Source organism: Drosophila hydei, unplaced genomic scaffold, assembly GCF_003285905.1.
Source record: "Drosophila hydei strain 15085-1641.00,03,60 unplaced genomic scaffold, DhydRS2 tig00000001-arrow-pilon, whole genome shotgun sequence".
NCBI lineage: Eukaryota > Metazoa > Arthropoda > Insecta > Diptera > Drosophilidae > Drosophila > Drosophila hydei.
The window spans coordinates 7777411-7790608 of record NW_022045643.1 but is presented as its reverse complement, the minus strand read 5'-3'; the positions used below and the strand labels follow the sequence as shown (position 1 = coordinate 7790608).

General features: G+C 37.9%; 3 protein-coding genes across 3 annotated transcripts; 2 read left to right on the top strand and 1 right to left on the bottom strand.

Annotated features, from left to right (window-relative positions):
• Window positions 1-2692: 2692 nt before the first annotated feature.
• On the bottom strand, window positions 2693-3536 carry LOC111604524. Its single transcript, XM_023322623.2, has 4 exons — window positions 3432-3536; window positions 3243-3362; window positions 2923-3185; window positions 2693-2840 (listed from the first exon to the last, which is right to left on the bottom strand). The coding sequence occupies exons 1-4, from the start codon at window positions 3534-3536 to the stop codon at window positions 2693-2695; spliced, it is 636 nt and encodes a 211-aa protein (XP_023178391.2).
• A 1325-nt stretch (window positions 3537-4861) lies between these two features.
• Window positions 4862-5749, top strand: LOC111604538. The gene is made up of 3 exons (XM_023322637.2): window positions 4862-5032; window positions 5093-5514; window positions 5578-5749. Exons 1-3 carry the CDS (start codon window positions 4862-4864, stop codon window positions 5747-5749), a joined length of 765 nt encoding a protein of 254 aa, XP_023178405.2.
• Window positions 5750-6286: 537 nt separating this feature from the next.
• Window positions 6287-7135, top strand: LOC111604539. Its single transcript, XM_023322638.2, has 3 exons — window positions 6287-6442; window positions 6499-6902; window positions 6955-7135. The coding sequence occupies exons 1-3, from the start codon at window positions 6287-6289 to the stop codon at window positions 7133-7135; spliced, it is 741 nt and encodes a 246-aa protein (XP_023178406.2).
• Window positions 7136-13198: the final 6063 nt, after the last annotated feature.

Genomic DNA, 13198 nt, shown 5'->3' with positions numbered 1-13198 from the left:
TACTGCAGTGGGCTGTTCCTGTCGGCCACGCCAAATGCCAAGTTAATCATACTGTTGACTGCAACTGCAACTAATTACAAATCAATTTGTAGCAGCTCCAAATGAAAACCAAGGCAAGTCAAACCAATTCCCCACAGGAAATGAATGCGGCTGGCTCGCAGGCTGGCAGGCGGGAAGCCACAGCCACCTGCCGTTTTATGTGGTTGCCTTTTGACAACTCTATTAAATGTTAGTGTATATATGCCATGCTGCTATGAACTTAAAGCATAATTAAGAACAGCTAATGAAAACTAGACCCCATAAATCAGCGAAGCGACTTTCATGTGCTGCAAACTAACAAACTCATTAAGAGAGAAGTCTTCAAGTGGGCATGGGAAGTGCAATTTTTATAGACCAGACGATATCGACTCACACCTGGCCAGCTTTAAATGATCTCAGAACATAATCTTAAGAGTGATTTGCTAGAAACTTTGTTTTGTTTACTTGCCAGACGGGCAGAGGTACTGCTCAGTAGGGTGTTTATTGCAGCTGGTTAACTAACTGCTTTATGAGACAGCATATAAGATCAGAGATAGTAGCGCCTTTAAGGGAGTTTGGTTCAAATTTGGTTATAAAGGCTAACAAATAAGTTTAGCTTCAATAATTTAATAAAAACAGAATAAGGTTAATCATAGAAGTCTGACTGAATAATATATGTTATAGTTGCAAATAGGGTCTGGGAATAAAAAATATTCATAGCTGATTTTACATGATTTTTGATGATGATATAGATGCTATAAGGCCATCATATTTGGCTTCAACAAGTCTATGAGTTTGCTGGAGATACTAATTGATGCTTGCCATCTCCCTCCCCCTCATGTATTAGAATAAGCCAATGAATTTGGATCGCTGGTTAACTACATTAATCAACCCAAACCTAGCCAAACCCTAGCCTCAAGCTACAAAATAAATATATGAAAGTAAGTTCCATGTTCATTGCTTCTAAAATAGCTTCCTCAGCTTTCGGCGCACACTTATTTTGCTGCCTCTATTAGCACTTAGACTTTAGAAATCCTTTTCTTCACATTACGACGCAAATACGTACTTCAGCTTCGCTGCATGGCCTTTGTGCCCAAAAGAACTGAAAGCATTTGTCTTCTAATTATGATTTCAATAGGTTCTTTTTTTGGCAAAATCAAAGAAGGCGTAATTCGCCTCTCACCCGTCCGTCAAAGAGCGAAGAGCGTCTTATAAACAATGCCAAGGTCCCCTTAAGGCGGCAAATCAAATCAAAGAAATAACAAACAGCCCAAATAATAATAATAATAAATAAAAAGAGAAAAGGAGTACACGAACTGGTCTCGAAACTCATATAAGTGTATGTATGGACATATGTACGGCATTGTTGACAGGGCTCAGACCGCCAAACAAAAGGAGTTCACTTCTCTTTTTTTTGTTAGCCCACAAAAGGAGCGGAAAAAGCGATCAAAGAGGCGCTGAGCTGCCAAAGTAGTAAGAAAAAAATGAAAATAAAAACTTGTTCTTGAACAAAACGCGAGGCATCAACACATACCGAGGCTCTGTACCCATTCTCTATAGATGTGTATGTGTGTGTGTTTGCGGATTCCCTTTGCGGCCAGCTTAAGACCCTACTCATCACCATCATCTGCTTTTGTTGCCAGGACGATGCGGTGTCTTAAGCGCTTTAAGCGAAATTAAAACATTTCACGCAGCAGGCGAGCGACATTTGTTGGCTGCTTGTTTGTTATGCAAACATTGCCACAGATTTTCGCATTTATTTAAGTAAAGTACACTGTGCAAAATCTTTGTTTATTGTGAAAAGAAAAACATGCAAGTTTTTGTTTTATTTTAATTTAGTAATTTCTTTATTCAGTTATTTTTAGTGTAGTGTAGCTAAATGTTTTTAATGAAGGCTCTCCAAGCAACTATTTGTTGATTATGATAGATTGATCGGCATAGGCTGCAACTAAACATTGGAAACTATAAATTTTTAGAAAATATATTCTTTAGTAAAAGAAAAAAAATGTTTAATATAGACAATAATAAAATATAAAAAAGAAAAGTAAAAATAAAAATAGGTAAGCCAAAAACCAATGTAAAACATGAAAAAATTTGCATACAATAAATAAATAAATAAAAATTAAAGAAGGAATATATATTTTTAATATTTAATTTACGGAAGAATAAATATCTATACTATAGTAATTATATTTTATTTTACTTATAGTTTATTTTGATTTTTTTTTATTTTAAAATTTAAGTGTTAATTTGCTAACTTTATTTTTCTTCTTTTTTTTTTTATAGTTTTAGTTTTTTTATTATAAGATAACAATTATTATTTTTGAAATTTTTTAAATATTTTTTTTTTAATTTTAAAAAATATAAAATCAAAATAAAAAAATTAATTCTAGATAAAAATATTTTAATCTTTAATTAATTTAATATATATAATTTTTTTTTTATAAAAATACCTACGTACCCAGGCGAAGCAGCTGTTACCCGACTGCAAGACACACATTTCATTTATTGAATACTATTTATTTTATAAAGTTCATTTTATTCATTATATTTGTTGTTATACATGAGCTTAACGCGCATAAGCTGACGTAGTTGTTATAAGGCTTCTGTTAAGGCGGAAACTTGGGAAATCAGTTGACTGCATTCTCCGAGTGCATATGTGCACACTTTAGATTTAGAGCATAACGCTTATCATGTCCAGCATACTGTGTGCACAGCCAGCCACGTAATCAGCACAGTTTAGATTGCGCGTGCCAAGCTCTGCAGCTGCATAGAGGCTGTCCACGTGCTGGAGTCGCAGCTCGGCGGCGCTTGTTGTTGGCCTGTGAAAGGCGTGAGGCCACTAATTAGATCTGGAATTGTGTCCGAGCGAAGGAAGGGGTCACTTCAATAACCCCAACTTACATGAATAGAATTTTGAATATGCTGCCTAATAGGCCGTTGTGGGCATCCAGCGGTGCGGCGCTCACCTCACAGATGGTGCGCAGCAAACAGGCACTGCCATTGTAGCCATACTGACCCAAATAGTTAACAATCGCTCTGTAGAAGTCGTGACGTGTAAACCGGGGCGGTGCCGCAATCGAACGTTTCTCCAGGTTATCGCCAGTGCGTCCATCTATGGGCGTTACATCGCTGCCAATGCCGAGGAAACCCTCGTCCAGATCCCACTTTAAGTTAAAAAGCATTATGGCAGCCCAGCGGGAATTCAAGCACTGCTCACTTACCCTATCGATCCATTCATTGTACGAATCATTCGATGGCAAGCCGTAGTTCGACTCAAAATTGAAGGCCATATAAACATTGCGATACGTCAGATCCAATGGAATTGCCACAGCAGCTAATAACTGAATGATGAATGAAGTTTTTATAATCAGTTTTTTTCTGTTTTATCGATTGAAGGCAACTTTGCTTACACCTATTGAGCCGCCGCGTGGAAAGAAAAGCAGTGAACGGGCTTGCTGAGTAGACAGCAAAATTAGAATGATTTCCACTGGGAGGTAGCTGGGCTTAGAACTCATCTCGAGCAATGCGCTAAGTGAACTGTTTGCAGTTTTCAGTTGCAACGTACATAGAAGTTGCAAAAGAATATCACAATTGAGTTAGAAATAGCAAAAGACAACTAAATGGTGTGATTTTTTAACAACAATTGGAATAGCTAACGGGAGAAATTTTGCTCAAGCTAACTTTCATTTAATAGATTTATATGCATGTTGCATTAAAAATCATGAAAGGTACAGAAGGTAATTAATTTAAAACTACGAAAATATTTTCATATATAAATAAATAAGAAATATTTAATATTTAATTTATGTATATTTAGGCACTTATATGTTTATATAAAAACTAAAAAGTTATTTTGAAATATAAGTATTTAATATATAAGTACAAAAATAAAAATATTTTTAAATAAATATATAAAAACACATAAAAAGTAGAATTTTCTAAAAAAATTTCGTAATTGTTAGGGAATTTTATAATTTACATGCTAAAATATTTTATATAAAAATATTATTAAAATGTGAAACTAACTTAAAACAACAAAAAAAGGTATCTCCCATGTTTTAATAATAAATTTATTATTAAAATATATTTAAATAATATGTTCTTAGATTTATAAATTAATCTATATTTAAAAAAACTCAACTCAAATCCAAACCCAAAATTTTAATTCATGAGCTTCTCACTCAATTTTTTTGTCTAGACTTTAAATTATGAATGAAATGAAGGCAAAACATGCAAAGAACTTGGCTCTAACTGGAATATGCAAGTTTTCACAGCTTCCGCATGATCTGGCCAAATAACTTGGTCATAAAGAACACAGCAGCCAAGTCTCTGCAGAGTGAAAAGCGTCAATTGGTTGGCGCTAATTAATAGAATTTCTAACATTTCTCTTTGCCCAAAAAGTTGCAGCAAGAAAGTAGAACTTAATGTTTTCATATTTAGATTATCATTTCAAATACCCTGTAGAATTTATAGAAAGCGCATGTTGTAGCAAAAATAAATATGAGTCGATATAATTATATTGCTTAAGTTTATAGGAATTTTCCAAACCTAGTTTCTATAAAAAATTCTCATTTTTAATATACATAAAAAGCTTCACTTCTATAGAGTTTTTGTAGGACATCAGGTAGTCAGTCATGCCTACATGTTTTGAACCATTAATAAATGCGTTTGCTAGAACTACAATATCTTGTTTTTTTTATGTATGTGCCCTGAGAATCAGTAACGCGCTGCTGGGCAAAGCATTGACAACGTGCGTCTTGTCTAAAGATATTTAATTGAAATATTATAAATATATTTAAATATACACATATATATAAATATCTATCTAAAATAGATCATAATGAAAACGAGAGTCGTGTTGAGTGTTGGTAGTTGTTTGTGTGTATTTATACTAAGTAACTTGTGCTCAAGTACGACTGCTACTTATGGCAGTCTATCAAAGTATGAGCGTAGCAAAAGATCACCCATACCATGGCTAATTTTTCCAGCAACCTCGCCCACTCGTATCCAGGTGAGTGAGGAGATGCAAATGTCAATTGTATGTGATTAATTGAAACGCATTTGCCATTAGTTCATTGGTGGCATTGGTATACCGCTGGAGGATCTCGACTATGAGGCTGTCACAACAGGCTGGGTGCTGAAAGCGGAATACTGGCTGCCCGAAACGCCGGATTCGCTGCGTACACCCACCGCATTGCCCATTAATCAGGTGCCAACGTTGGGATCTGTAGGAGCACGAAGACATCGACCGATGCTAGAGAACTTTCTGGTTGGCGCCGACGACCTGGGCAAGAGCACCAAGAAGCTCTTCTCTAGAACTAACAGGGTTCTAAGCAGCTATCGCTGGACGGTATATAAAGCCCTGGAAGGATTGGCCAAAAAGTTGGGCTATCAAGGACGAATTTGTGTACTGAAAAGCATTTGTGAGGTAGCCGAGGAACCTTTTCATTTCAGCAATGGCCTCATTGCAGAACTCTTGCATGTCCTATTGACGTAAGTAGAGCTATTTGACGTAAGTAGTGCTCACAGTTGTGCTCCAGCTTAGCTTATTTTTAGGCCCTCTTCATCGGTGGATAAGTTATCAGAGCATGCGGATAATGAGTATTACTATGCCGAGAAGGTGGGCCAATCGGGTGCCGGCTGCGATCGCGTCTTCAAGGAGTGTCAACGCAGCTTATTACAGCACTTTAGCCAACTACGTGACAATCTAGATAGTTTTATATTTTAGACAATAAATTGAAGCTTTTATTTAGAAAACAAATTATAAGAATCTTAATCCAATTAACATGATTATGGTTCTATATCTCAACTGTTTAACACAATTTAGAGCACGTCAAATTTCCAAAGAAATGTATTAAAAATTCTAGTTTAAAATATGGAAAAAAACGATGTTTCATGTATTACAATGCCGAAGAATTTTGCTGAGTGTAATTTGTGAAGTCTTCTTAGACTTTCTAGGTGTAAATTAATAGAACGCGATATCTGCTGTTTATAGAAAACTCACACATTGAAAGAGCTAAAATGAGCACACACTGGCGTCCAATATAGTGTGCATGGTTACTATGTTTCAACGAAGCTTGATTTGTTTTTGTGCCAATATTTTCCTCTATCATTTGGCACTTTCGTTTTTGCTTTCGTCATTCGGTTTTCGATTAAATAGAAAGTAAGTTAGCTTCTTTGCCAGTGATTTTAGACGACAGTCAAAGCTGAAACTGTGCGGACTTAGTTCTTGGGTGGAGTGCAAAGGATATTTTCATAAATAATAATGTTCCTCTTACATTTAATATTCTGTTATTTGACTGTGGTTGTTGCCTACAATCAGAACTTCTCCTCCGAGCTACACGATGAAAGTGATTTATTGGTGCGAAAGGCGCGCTGGCTGCCTCTCATCTATCCAAGTTCTTATCCCGCTAGACTTAAAGTCGGTAAGCAACAGTTGAGCCGATTCATATGATTGCTAATCAATGATCTTTGCAGTTCATAGCGGGCTTTGGTATACCCGTGGACGATCTAAACATTGAATCAATTACCTCTGGGTATGTGTTGAAAGCTCAGTACTATTTACCCAACCGAGCCAAGCAACTACGCGTCAAGGATATTCACGGTATAACCGAACGACAGTTCGCGGATAATGCCACCATATTCCAGCAGACTATGCAAAAGACCGACGAAGAACTGGGCATACCTACGAGCCATATGGATGAGACCACACATGCTCTCAGTGGCTATCGCTGGGCCATTTACAAAAGCTTTGAGACCATGGCAATACGCATGAATCTCAATGGACGACAGTGTATTTTGAAGAGCCTCTGCGAGAACTCTGCAGCACCGTTCGATGAGCGCAACGGACTGCTGGGTGAGCTGCTGCACATATTGCTAACGTGAGTAGAGAGCGAAATGTTTGCTATGAATTGATTAACTGTGCGTTTGAAGGCCTTCAAGCTCAATAGATGCTCTATCAGAGCATACGGATAACGATTACCTACAGGCGGAGCGACTGGGACATGCGGGTGCTGATTGTGATCAAATTTATGCTAATTGCCCGAAATCTCTATTGGCGCACTTTAGTGATGTGCAGCACTTAGGCAGTGAATTTCTGAAGATATTGGGCTGAAAGTTGTGGCAAATTAAATAAATTATTTATTATCAAAACATTTTGGTATTTTTATGTATACAATTGTAATGTAATTGACTAGACTGCTAAAAATCTGCCAAAATATAAATTAGTTTCCAACTCGTCACCTGAATCTACAAAGCCAATGGAATGGCTTAATTTGCTTTTGTCCCCGAATTTTTTCTGTCTTTTTTCGGGTCGAAAGTCAAGTTTTCTTTTAGACATACTTATGAATATTAATTTCAAAATTTTGATTAATAAAAAAATATTTTAAATTAAGTGTATACTTAGCCAATGATCATCGAGGAAGCCAATTCCTTTCTACCTTTGCCTTTAGCTCATTTAAGCATCAAAATAAATTATTCTTTAAGATTTTCTGTATAGCAATTGGAATTCTAAATATTATCCAAGACAAATGACTTCCCCGGTTTGGACACCCACATGGAACGGCAAACAGTGATTAAGAAATTATTACTTCAGACTTTTCATACTTACAAAACAAAAAGTTGCCTGAGAAAACAGCATTCGTAGCATTCTAACAATTTCCTCTCTGCATCAGTTCAGTGTCAAGCGTGAAATTTATGCAAATTTGTACATAATAACTCTTTTTGTTTTCTATTTATGGTTTTGTGTTAACTCCACATCCATCTGGCAGCTAGATCTCCAGCTCTTTCTCTACGCTCGGGTGGTCGCTTTTTCCACCTATCACAACGTACGCATCTCGCAGGTCTTTAGTCTATGCGAGGGCAAACGCATTGTCTTTTAATTTAATAATTATAGTTGGGCTCATGGCTGGCATTAGCTACTGGGTCTTAAGACCCACCACCGATTGTCCAGCCTTTTGTTGCTTAGCTTCTTCAGCAAATAGGCGTTTAAATGCAAATGTCGGCGCTGTAATTAATACGCATAATACGCACATTATGCAAATGCCAATGCCATAATGACTTAGCCCGAAGAAACTACACAGAAAAACTTCGTCCACGAAAGACAAAAATATGCTTTTCACACTTGAAATGCAGTCGATGCGATGTTGGGCCACTGGCTGACTCGAAGGCGATCATATATTCGTCACTGCCATGCATTGTTAATGTTTGTTACGAACTAATTAGCTTTGACAAAACACAGAAAACAACATAGCTACTAAAAAAAAGAGAGAAAAATTAGTAGACAAAGGGACTGAGGCTGAGACAGAGTCTTGGCTCTGCCTATGGCATTTGGGGTCTTGGGATCTGCGGGTCATCGTCTGTGACTTTCTCTAATGAAGTTCCCAGCAAGTGGCTTTTAATTTGTTATTTTCTGTTGGCTCTGGTGGTACACTTGTGCATCATTTCGAATGATGACAACATATGATAAGAGCTGCATATTTGACAGGAGTCTGCCCCACTCCACGCCCCAGCCAATGAATGTGTCTGCCCTCGCTGGATCGTAGGATCCGCCATAAACTAGAAACTCTGTTCGAGATAATCACAGTAAGATTTTGTTGCTCTTCTTGTTTCTATTTTCTCTCCCTCTCTCTCTCTCTCTCTCTGTCTCTCTCCTTCTCTCTCTTCGCTTTTATTTATTTAGTGTAGCTTAATAGTTTCCACAATCCAAGCACCTTTCACAAGTTTCATGTCGTTGTGATTACCTTTAACCCTTGCCAGTTTGTTTTGGGGCAATAATTTTTATTTCCATTGCCTTTCTTTGGAAACAATTTGTACCAACATGCAACTTAACGAAGTAATCAGTGTGTGTGTGTGCCACAGGAATAGAGTCTGTGGCACAGTCAGATGCTTATCCCGCCAGGTTGCGACAACTATTTTATGACCTTATATGCGAGTTTCTTTGGGGGGGAACTTTGTGCTGTCTGCTGACTGCTGCTTTATATGGTGCATGGCTATTTTTGGTAACACCTTTTATTTGCCTTTTGGCGAAAGTAGGTGCCCGTCTCGTTGCCAGAGTTTTGCTTGCTTTTTTGGCAATAATTTTGTGGGCCAGAGCTGAAAATGTAACAAATAGCTGTAGGTCGAGGTCGGGACTTGAGACGAGGCAGTGCTTCACCCATTCGTTCTACATACAAATTATCGTAGCTTATGCAGTAGGTACGTTAGTTATGGCTAGCTAACAACTGACTCTCTGGCCATACTAATTATGTGGCCATGCAGGCGATAAGAAGAAAATCTCAGACAGTCTTAAAAATCATTAAAAATTATGGTAAAGTAAAGAATATTTAATGAATTACCTTAGAGCTGATGCATTTTATGAAGCGCGTAATAGCTTGGCTTGATTAAGTCATTAGCTATCGCAAGATTCTGGAAATATATTCAGAACTTTATAACTAACATTAAACCATAAAGAATCGAACTGATATATATATGCAACTTGTTGTGACTACTTGTATTTTTTTTACTGTAACACATTTATAGATGCATATCTGTTTGCGGCCTTAACGGTTCATCAGACTCATTTTCCCATTCGAACTTTTGATTGCAGTCATTAAATTACGCGTCTTATCGAGATGTTGGTTTGTGTATATTTCATGCTAATTCGAATTCAAAGATGTTCACTTGCCGATATGACATAATTAATTGCGTATAGTTTAATACCGAATGCATATATACACACTTAACGTCTCACTGATTAAGTTGTATCAGTTCGAGGCATCAGTGAGGAGCCGTCACCCCTCGGCCTGGCGTATGCGCATTGTCATCATAACTCCGGGCAATCTGATGATATTTTTGCATAATTTTGCGCTGCAGTTTATTATTTAAACAACGTGACTAAATTTACGTAGTGCCGCCCGGAGGCGCGCCAGCCCCCAAATAACAATAGGAAATGCAAGAAGAAAGGCGAGCAGTTAAATAATAATAGCCCACGTTGTTTTTGCATATGCAAAGTGGCGACCAGACAATTTTCGCATGATAAATCGTTAAAAGAATATGAGAAAGCGCGAATTGTAACTGAAATAACAAACGCACACAGCCACACGTGGATAGATGGGCAGAGAGAAGGCGTGTGGCAAGGTGGCGGCAGCACAGCTGCTTCTCACCTGTTCCTTTGTTTATGCAAAAAAGCTATGCAAAATTGGCGCTACGTACGTGCCAAAGAATTTCATGGTCTGGCAACTTAATACAGGCAGCAGCGCTGCTGTGGCTCACTGTATCTCTTCTATCCAAAAATGCCCCAGCTACAGTCGCAGTCGCAGCCGCAGCCGCAGCCCGTGCCTCAGTTCCATATTCATGAAAACGTACACATGTGTGTGTGTCTGAGTGTATGTGTGTGTGTGTGAGTTCCATTCATCTTCTGTTTGTTTTTGAGCTGGCGCTCACATGTAAATTTTCTCAAATAAATCATTAAAAGCTGCGCCGCAGCCGCGCAGAGCCCAGCACATTGACATTGTCGTAGGCTCCTTCGCTCTTTTGAAATGGACGCCTTTAATAATAATCAACGCGGGAGTGCTTATTGTAAGTGCTCAGGCGAGCCTGAGGCAAGCACACTCCCCCGCCTCCCATACCGCTCCATCTCTATTTCTCTCTGGGGGCATCCTCTCTATTCATAGAATTGCACTTTGTATGCTCTATTCATAAAGCATACGCCCAGGCGCCTCGTCGTGCCATTGCACTCGACCTGCCTGTGTGTGTGTTTGCATGGGTTAGTTAGTGGCACTTTAGCGCTAAAGTTTATACATAAATTTGTCATTGGCATTCAGTTACCTGGCTGTGCATACTTCAGCGCATTTTCTAAGCACACGCAAACATTTGTCTACGCTTTTCTTTAGTGCCCTCGCTCTTCATTCATATTCATCTCTGTTTGAGTTTCTCATATATTCAACTTATTGCTTTGACTTTCCATATTCATGTCTTTTCAGGTTTTTAATTTTCAGTATTTTTGTTTGATGGAAGGTCTTACAGCGCTTTACGGTTTAAAAGTAGGAAATTGTTGGGGTTAGCTTTGCATAATTTATATATTTCTTAAATAATTTCTTATAGAGTGATATGCAGAACATTATTGTTATAGGCAACATTTGTAGTTTATTTGATAGCATGCCCCAAATAGTATTTATTATATTTAAGCTAATCTTCCTTTTTAGATTAAAATTTAAAAAAAGAAATTGAAAAATCTGATGGAAAAAATTTGCTGAAATTTGCAATTTTTTATAGATCCTATTTGCTTCATATTCTTTCCTTTATAGTCCTTAACAATATTATTATATGCGATTCATAGTTAATGAACATATAAATTTTTATTTATATCAGGTGTTTTTTTAGAGCTTAAAAAGTTTAAATCATACTAAAATAATATAGAATATTTTTAATATCAATGAAGTGAACTTTATTTGACGGAAAATATTATGATTATATTATAATATTTATATTTAAATATGAATTCTGTATCTAAGACACGTTTTATTAGAAAATGAATCTCAAGGAAGTTACTATAAAAAATTCTCAGATAGTAAAGCATTATCAAGCCGGAAATAGTTTTCACACAGACTTTTTTGCACTTAATAAAAGGATTTTCTCAGCAGCCAGCTACTGTCTATGCACTTTCCCATGCGCAAAACTCTTTGTGAATTGAAAACGTATTATGTAAGGCGTGAGCTGAAGGAAGACTTTCTAAGACGTTCGCTAAAAGGATGTTAATAATCGACATAAGACATAAATTGTAAATTCGGTATATGCTGAAGGAAAAAGGGATGCGCACACAAAACGGCGGCGTTATCACCTTTTTGGGACAAACAACCCAGGAGGTCCGGAGGTCCTTAGGTCCTGGGCGCAGGCAAGTCAAAGGAAGGTAGGAGTGTATGCCTAAATCCTACGGCTTATGTGGGCTCGTTAAAATTTCATTCGTTTGCCTTTCATTAGCAAAGCTGTGGTATATTTCCCTAGAACAAACTGGTTCCAGGTCTCATTCAATGGCAGTTTCTCAGCGACGACGGCGGCGGCGGCGGCATGGAACTGATCTGGTTTAAATATTACAGTGGCTGCCGGCAGTTCAAAAGGATCGCCGCGACGAGCCTACAACACATTTTGATTAAGCATGAAGTTTCAGGTCCCTTTGTTTTTTCTCCGCATTAAAATTCTTAATTTATATCTGTTGCGAGCAGCCAGACGGGACGTGTAGAGTCATCATCAGCTGGAACCTGGGCAAACAGGGCTCAAGTGCAGGCGCATTAGGCACAGTCATTCCCTCGAATCGTCGCGTCGTTGCCTGATCTCTAAGCAAACTCTTGACTATTTGTGGACCGGGTGTGAAGTGCCGCACATTTTGGGAAAAAGGTGGGCGATCATACCGATTCCAATTCGATTTGTGGTGCGGGCTTATATACATGGGTGTCTCTGTGTGTGTGAGAAGTGGGTGTGGCATTCGCATTGGCTTTGGCATTGAGGCGCCGCCAGTGCAACACTTGCTCCCTGATTGTGCAATAAAATTTAACAGCGAGTCTAGAAGGGGGCGTAGCTCTGGGCATTGCAAATTGCTCGATGGCCACAGATGCGCCACATTCGCTGCGCTTTTCATTTCGTTTATTTATGTTCCTGTCGCGATGCGGTTTACGAGAAGGTGCCAACTCATCGCAGCAAGAATATGCATCCCAGCTACAAAAGAGTCGAGAGATCTCAATTTGTTAAGCAGCTGATGCCATATGGCGGCGCTACAGTTACAGAGCATCGTGTTAATAAGACTTTAACAGATTTCTTATAAATTATGTTGATATTAATGACGAGGGTGTAGACGCATATAAAAACAACGACAATCATCTATTTGTAAGAAATGTGTTAAGGGTGGAACGATGCAAGCACATTTTCGAGGCTGTCAAAGATGTTTTAATAAAAAATGATTCCATGCAAAGAACATAGATGAAAATTTGCTAAGGAAAAATGAAGTTGATTTAATGATTTAATATATAGTAAAAAGTTTATATAAAGTCTGAAAAAAAAATTGTTGTATATATAGATGAAAGCTACAAGATAGATAGAGGCGAGGCTGAAGTTAGCTATAGGGCAGCCCGAAAATAACTAGAAGAAGCTTAAACACAGCTAGAATGGAGCTAGAGGAAAGTTAGAAGGAAGCTAGAGTTTAGCT

Excerpts from the sequence above, each read along its gene's own strand:
- LOC111604524 (XM_023322623.2), bottom strand. The coding sequence starts at position 3,536 with ATGAGTTCTAAGCCCAGCTACCTCCCAGTGGAAATCATTCTAATTTTG. Across the intron at positions 3,363-3,431 it reads CACGCGGCGGCTCAATAGGT|TTATTAGCTGCTGTGGCAAT; the intron begins GTAAGCAAAGTT and ends TTCATCATTCAG. Across the intron at positions 2,841-2,922 it reads ATATTCAAAATTCTATTCAT|GCCAACAACAAGCGCCGCCG; the intron begins GTAAGTTGGGGT and ends CGCCTTTCACAG.
- LOC111604539 (XM_023322638.2), top strand. The coding sequence starts at position 6,287 with ATGTTCCTCTTACATTTAATATTCTGTTATTTGACTGTGGTTGTTGCC. Across the intron at positions 6,443-6,498 it reads CTTATCCCGCTAGACTTAAA|TTCATAGCGGGCTTTGGTAT; the intron begins GTCGGTAAGCAA and ends TGATCTTTGCAG. Across the intron at positions 6,903-6,954 it reads CTGCTGCACATATTGCTAAC|GCCTTCAAGCTCAATAGATG; the intron begins GTGAGTAGAGAG and ends GTGCGTTTGAAG.
- LOC111604538 (XM_023322637.2), top strand. The coding sequence starts at position 4,862 with ATGAAAACGAGAGTCGTGTTGAGTGTTGGTAGTTGTTTGTGTGTATTT. Across the intron at positions 5,033-5,092 it reads CCTCGCCCACTCGTATCCAG|TTCATTGGTGGCATTGGTAT; the intron begins GTGAGTGAGGAG and ends ATTTGCCATTAG. Across the intron at positions 5,515-5,577 it reads CTCTTGCATGTCCTATTGAC|GCCCTCTTCATCGGTGGATA; the intron begins GTAAGTAGAGCT and ends GCTTATTTTTAG.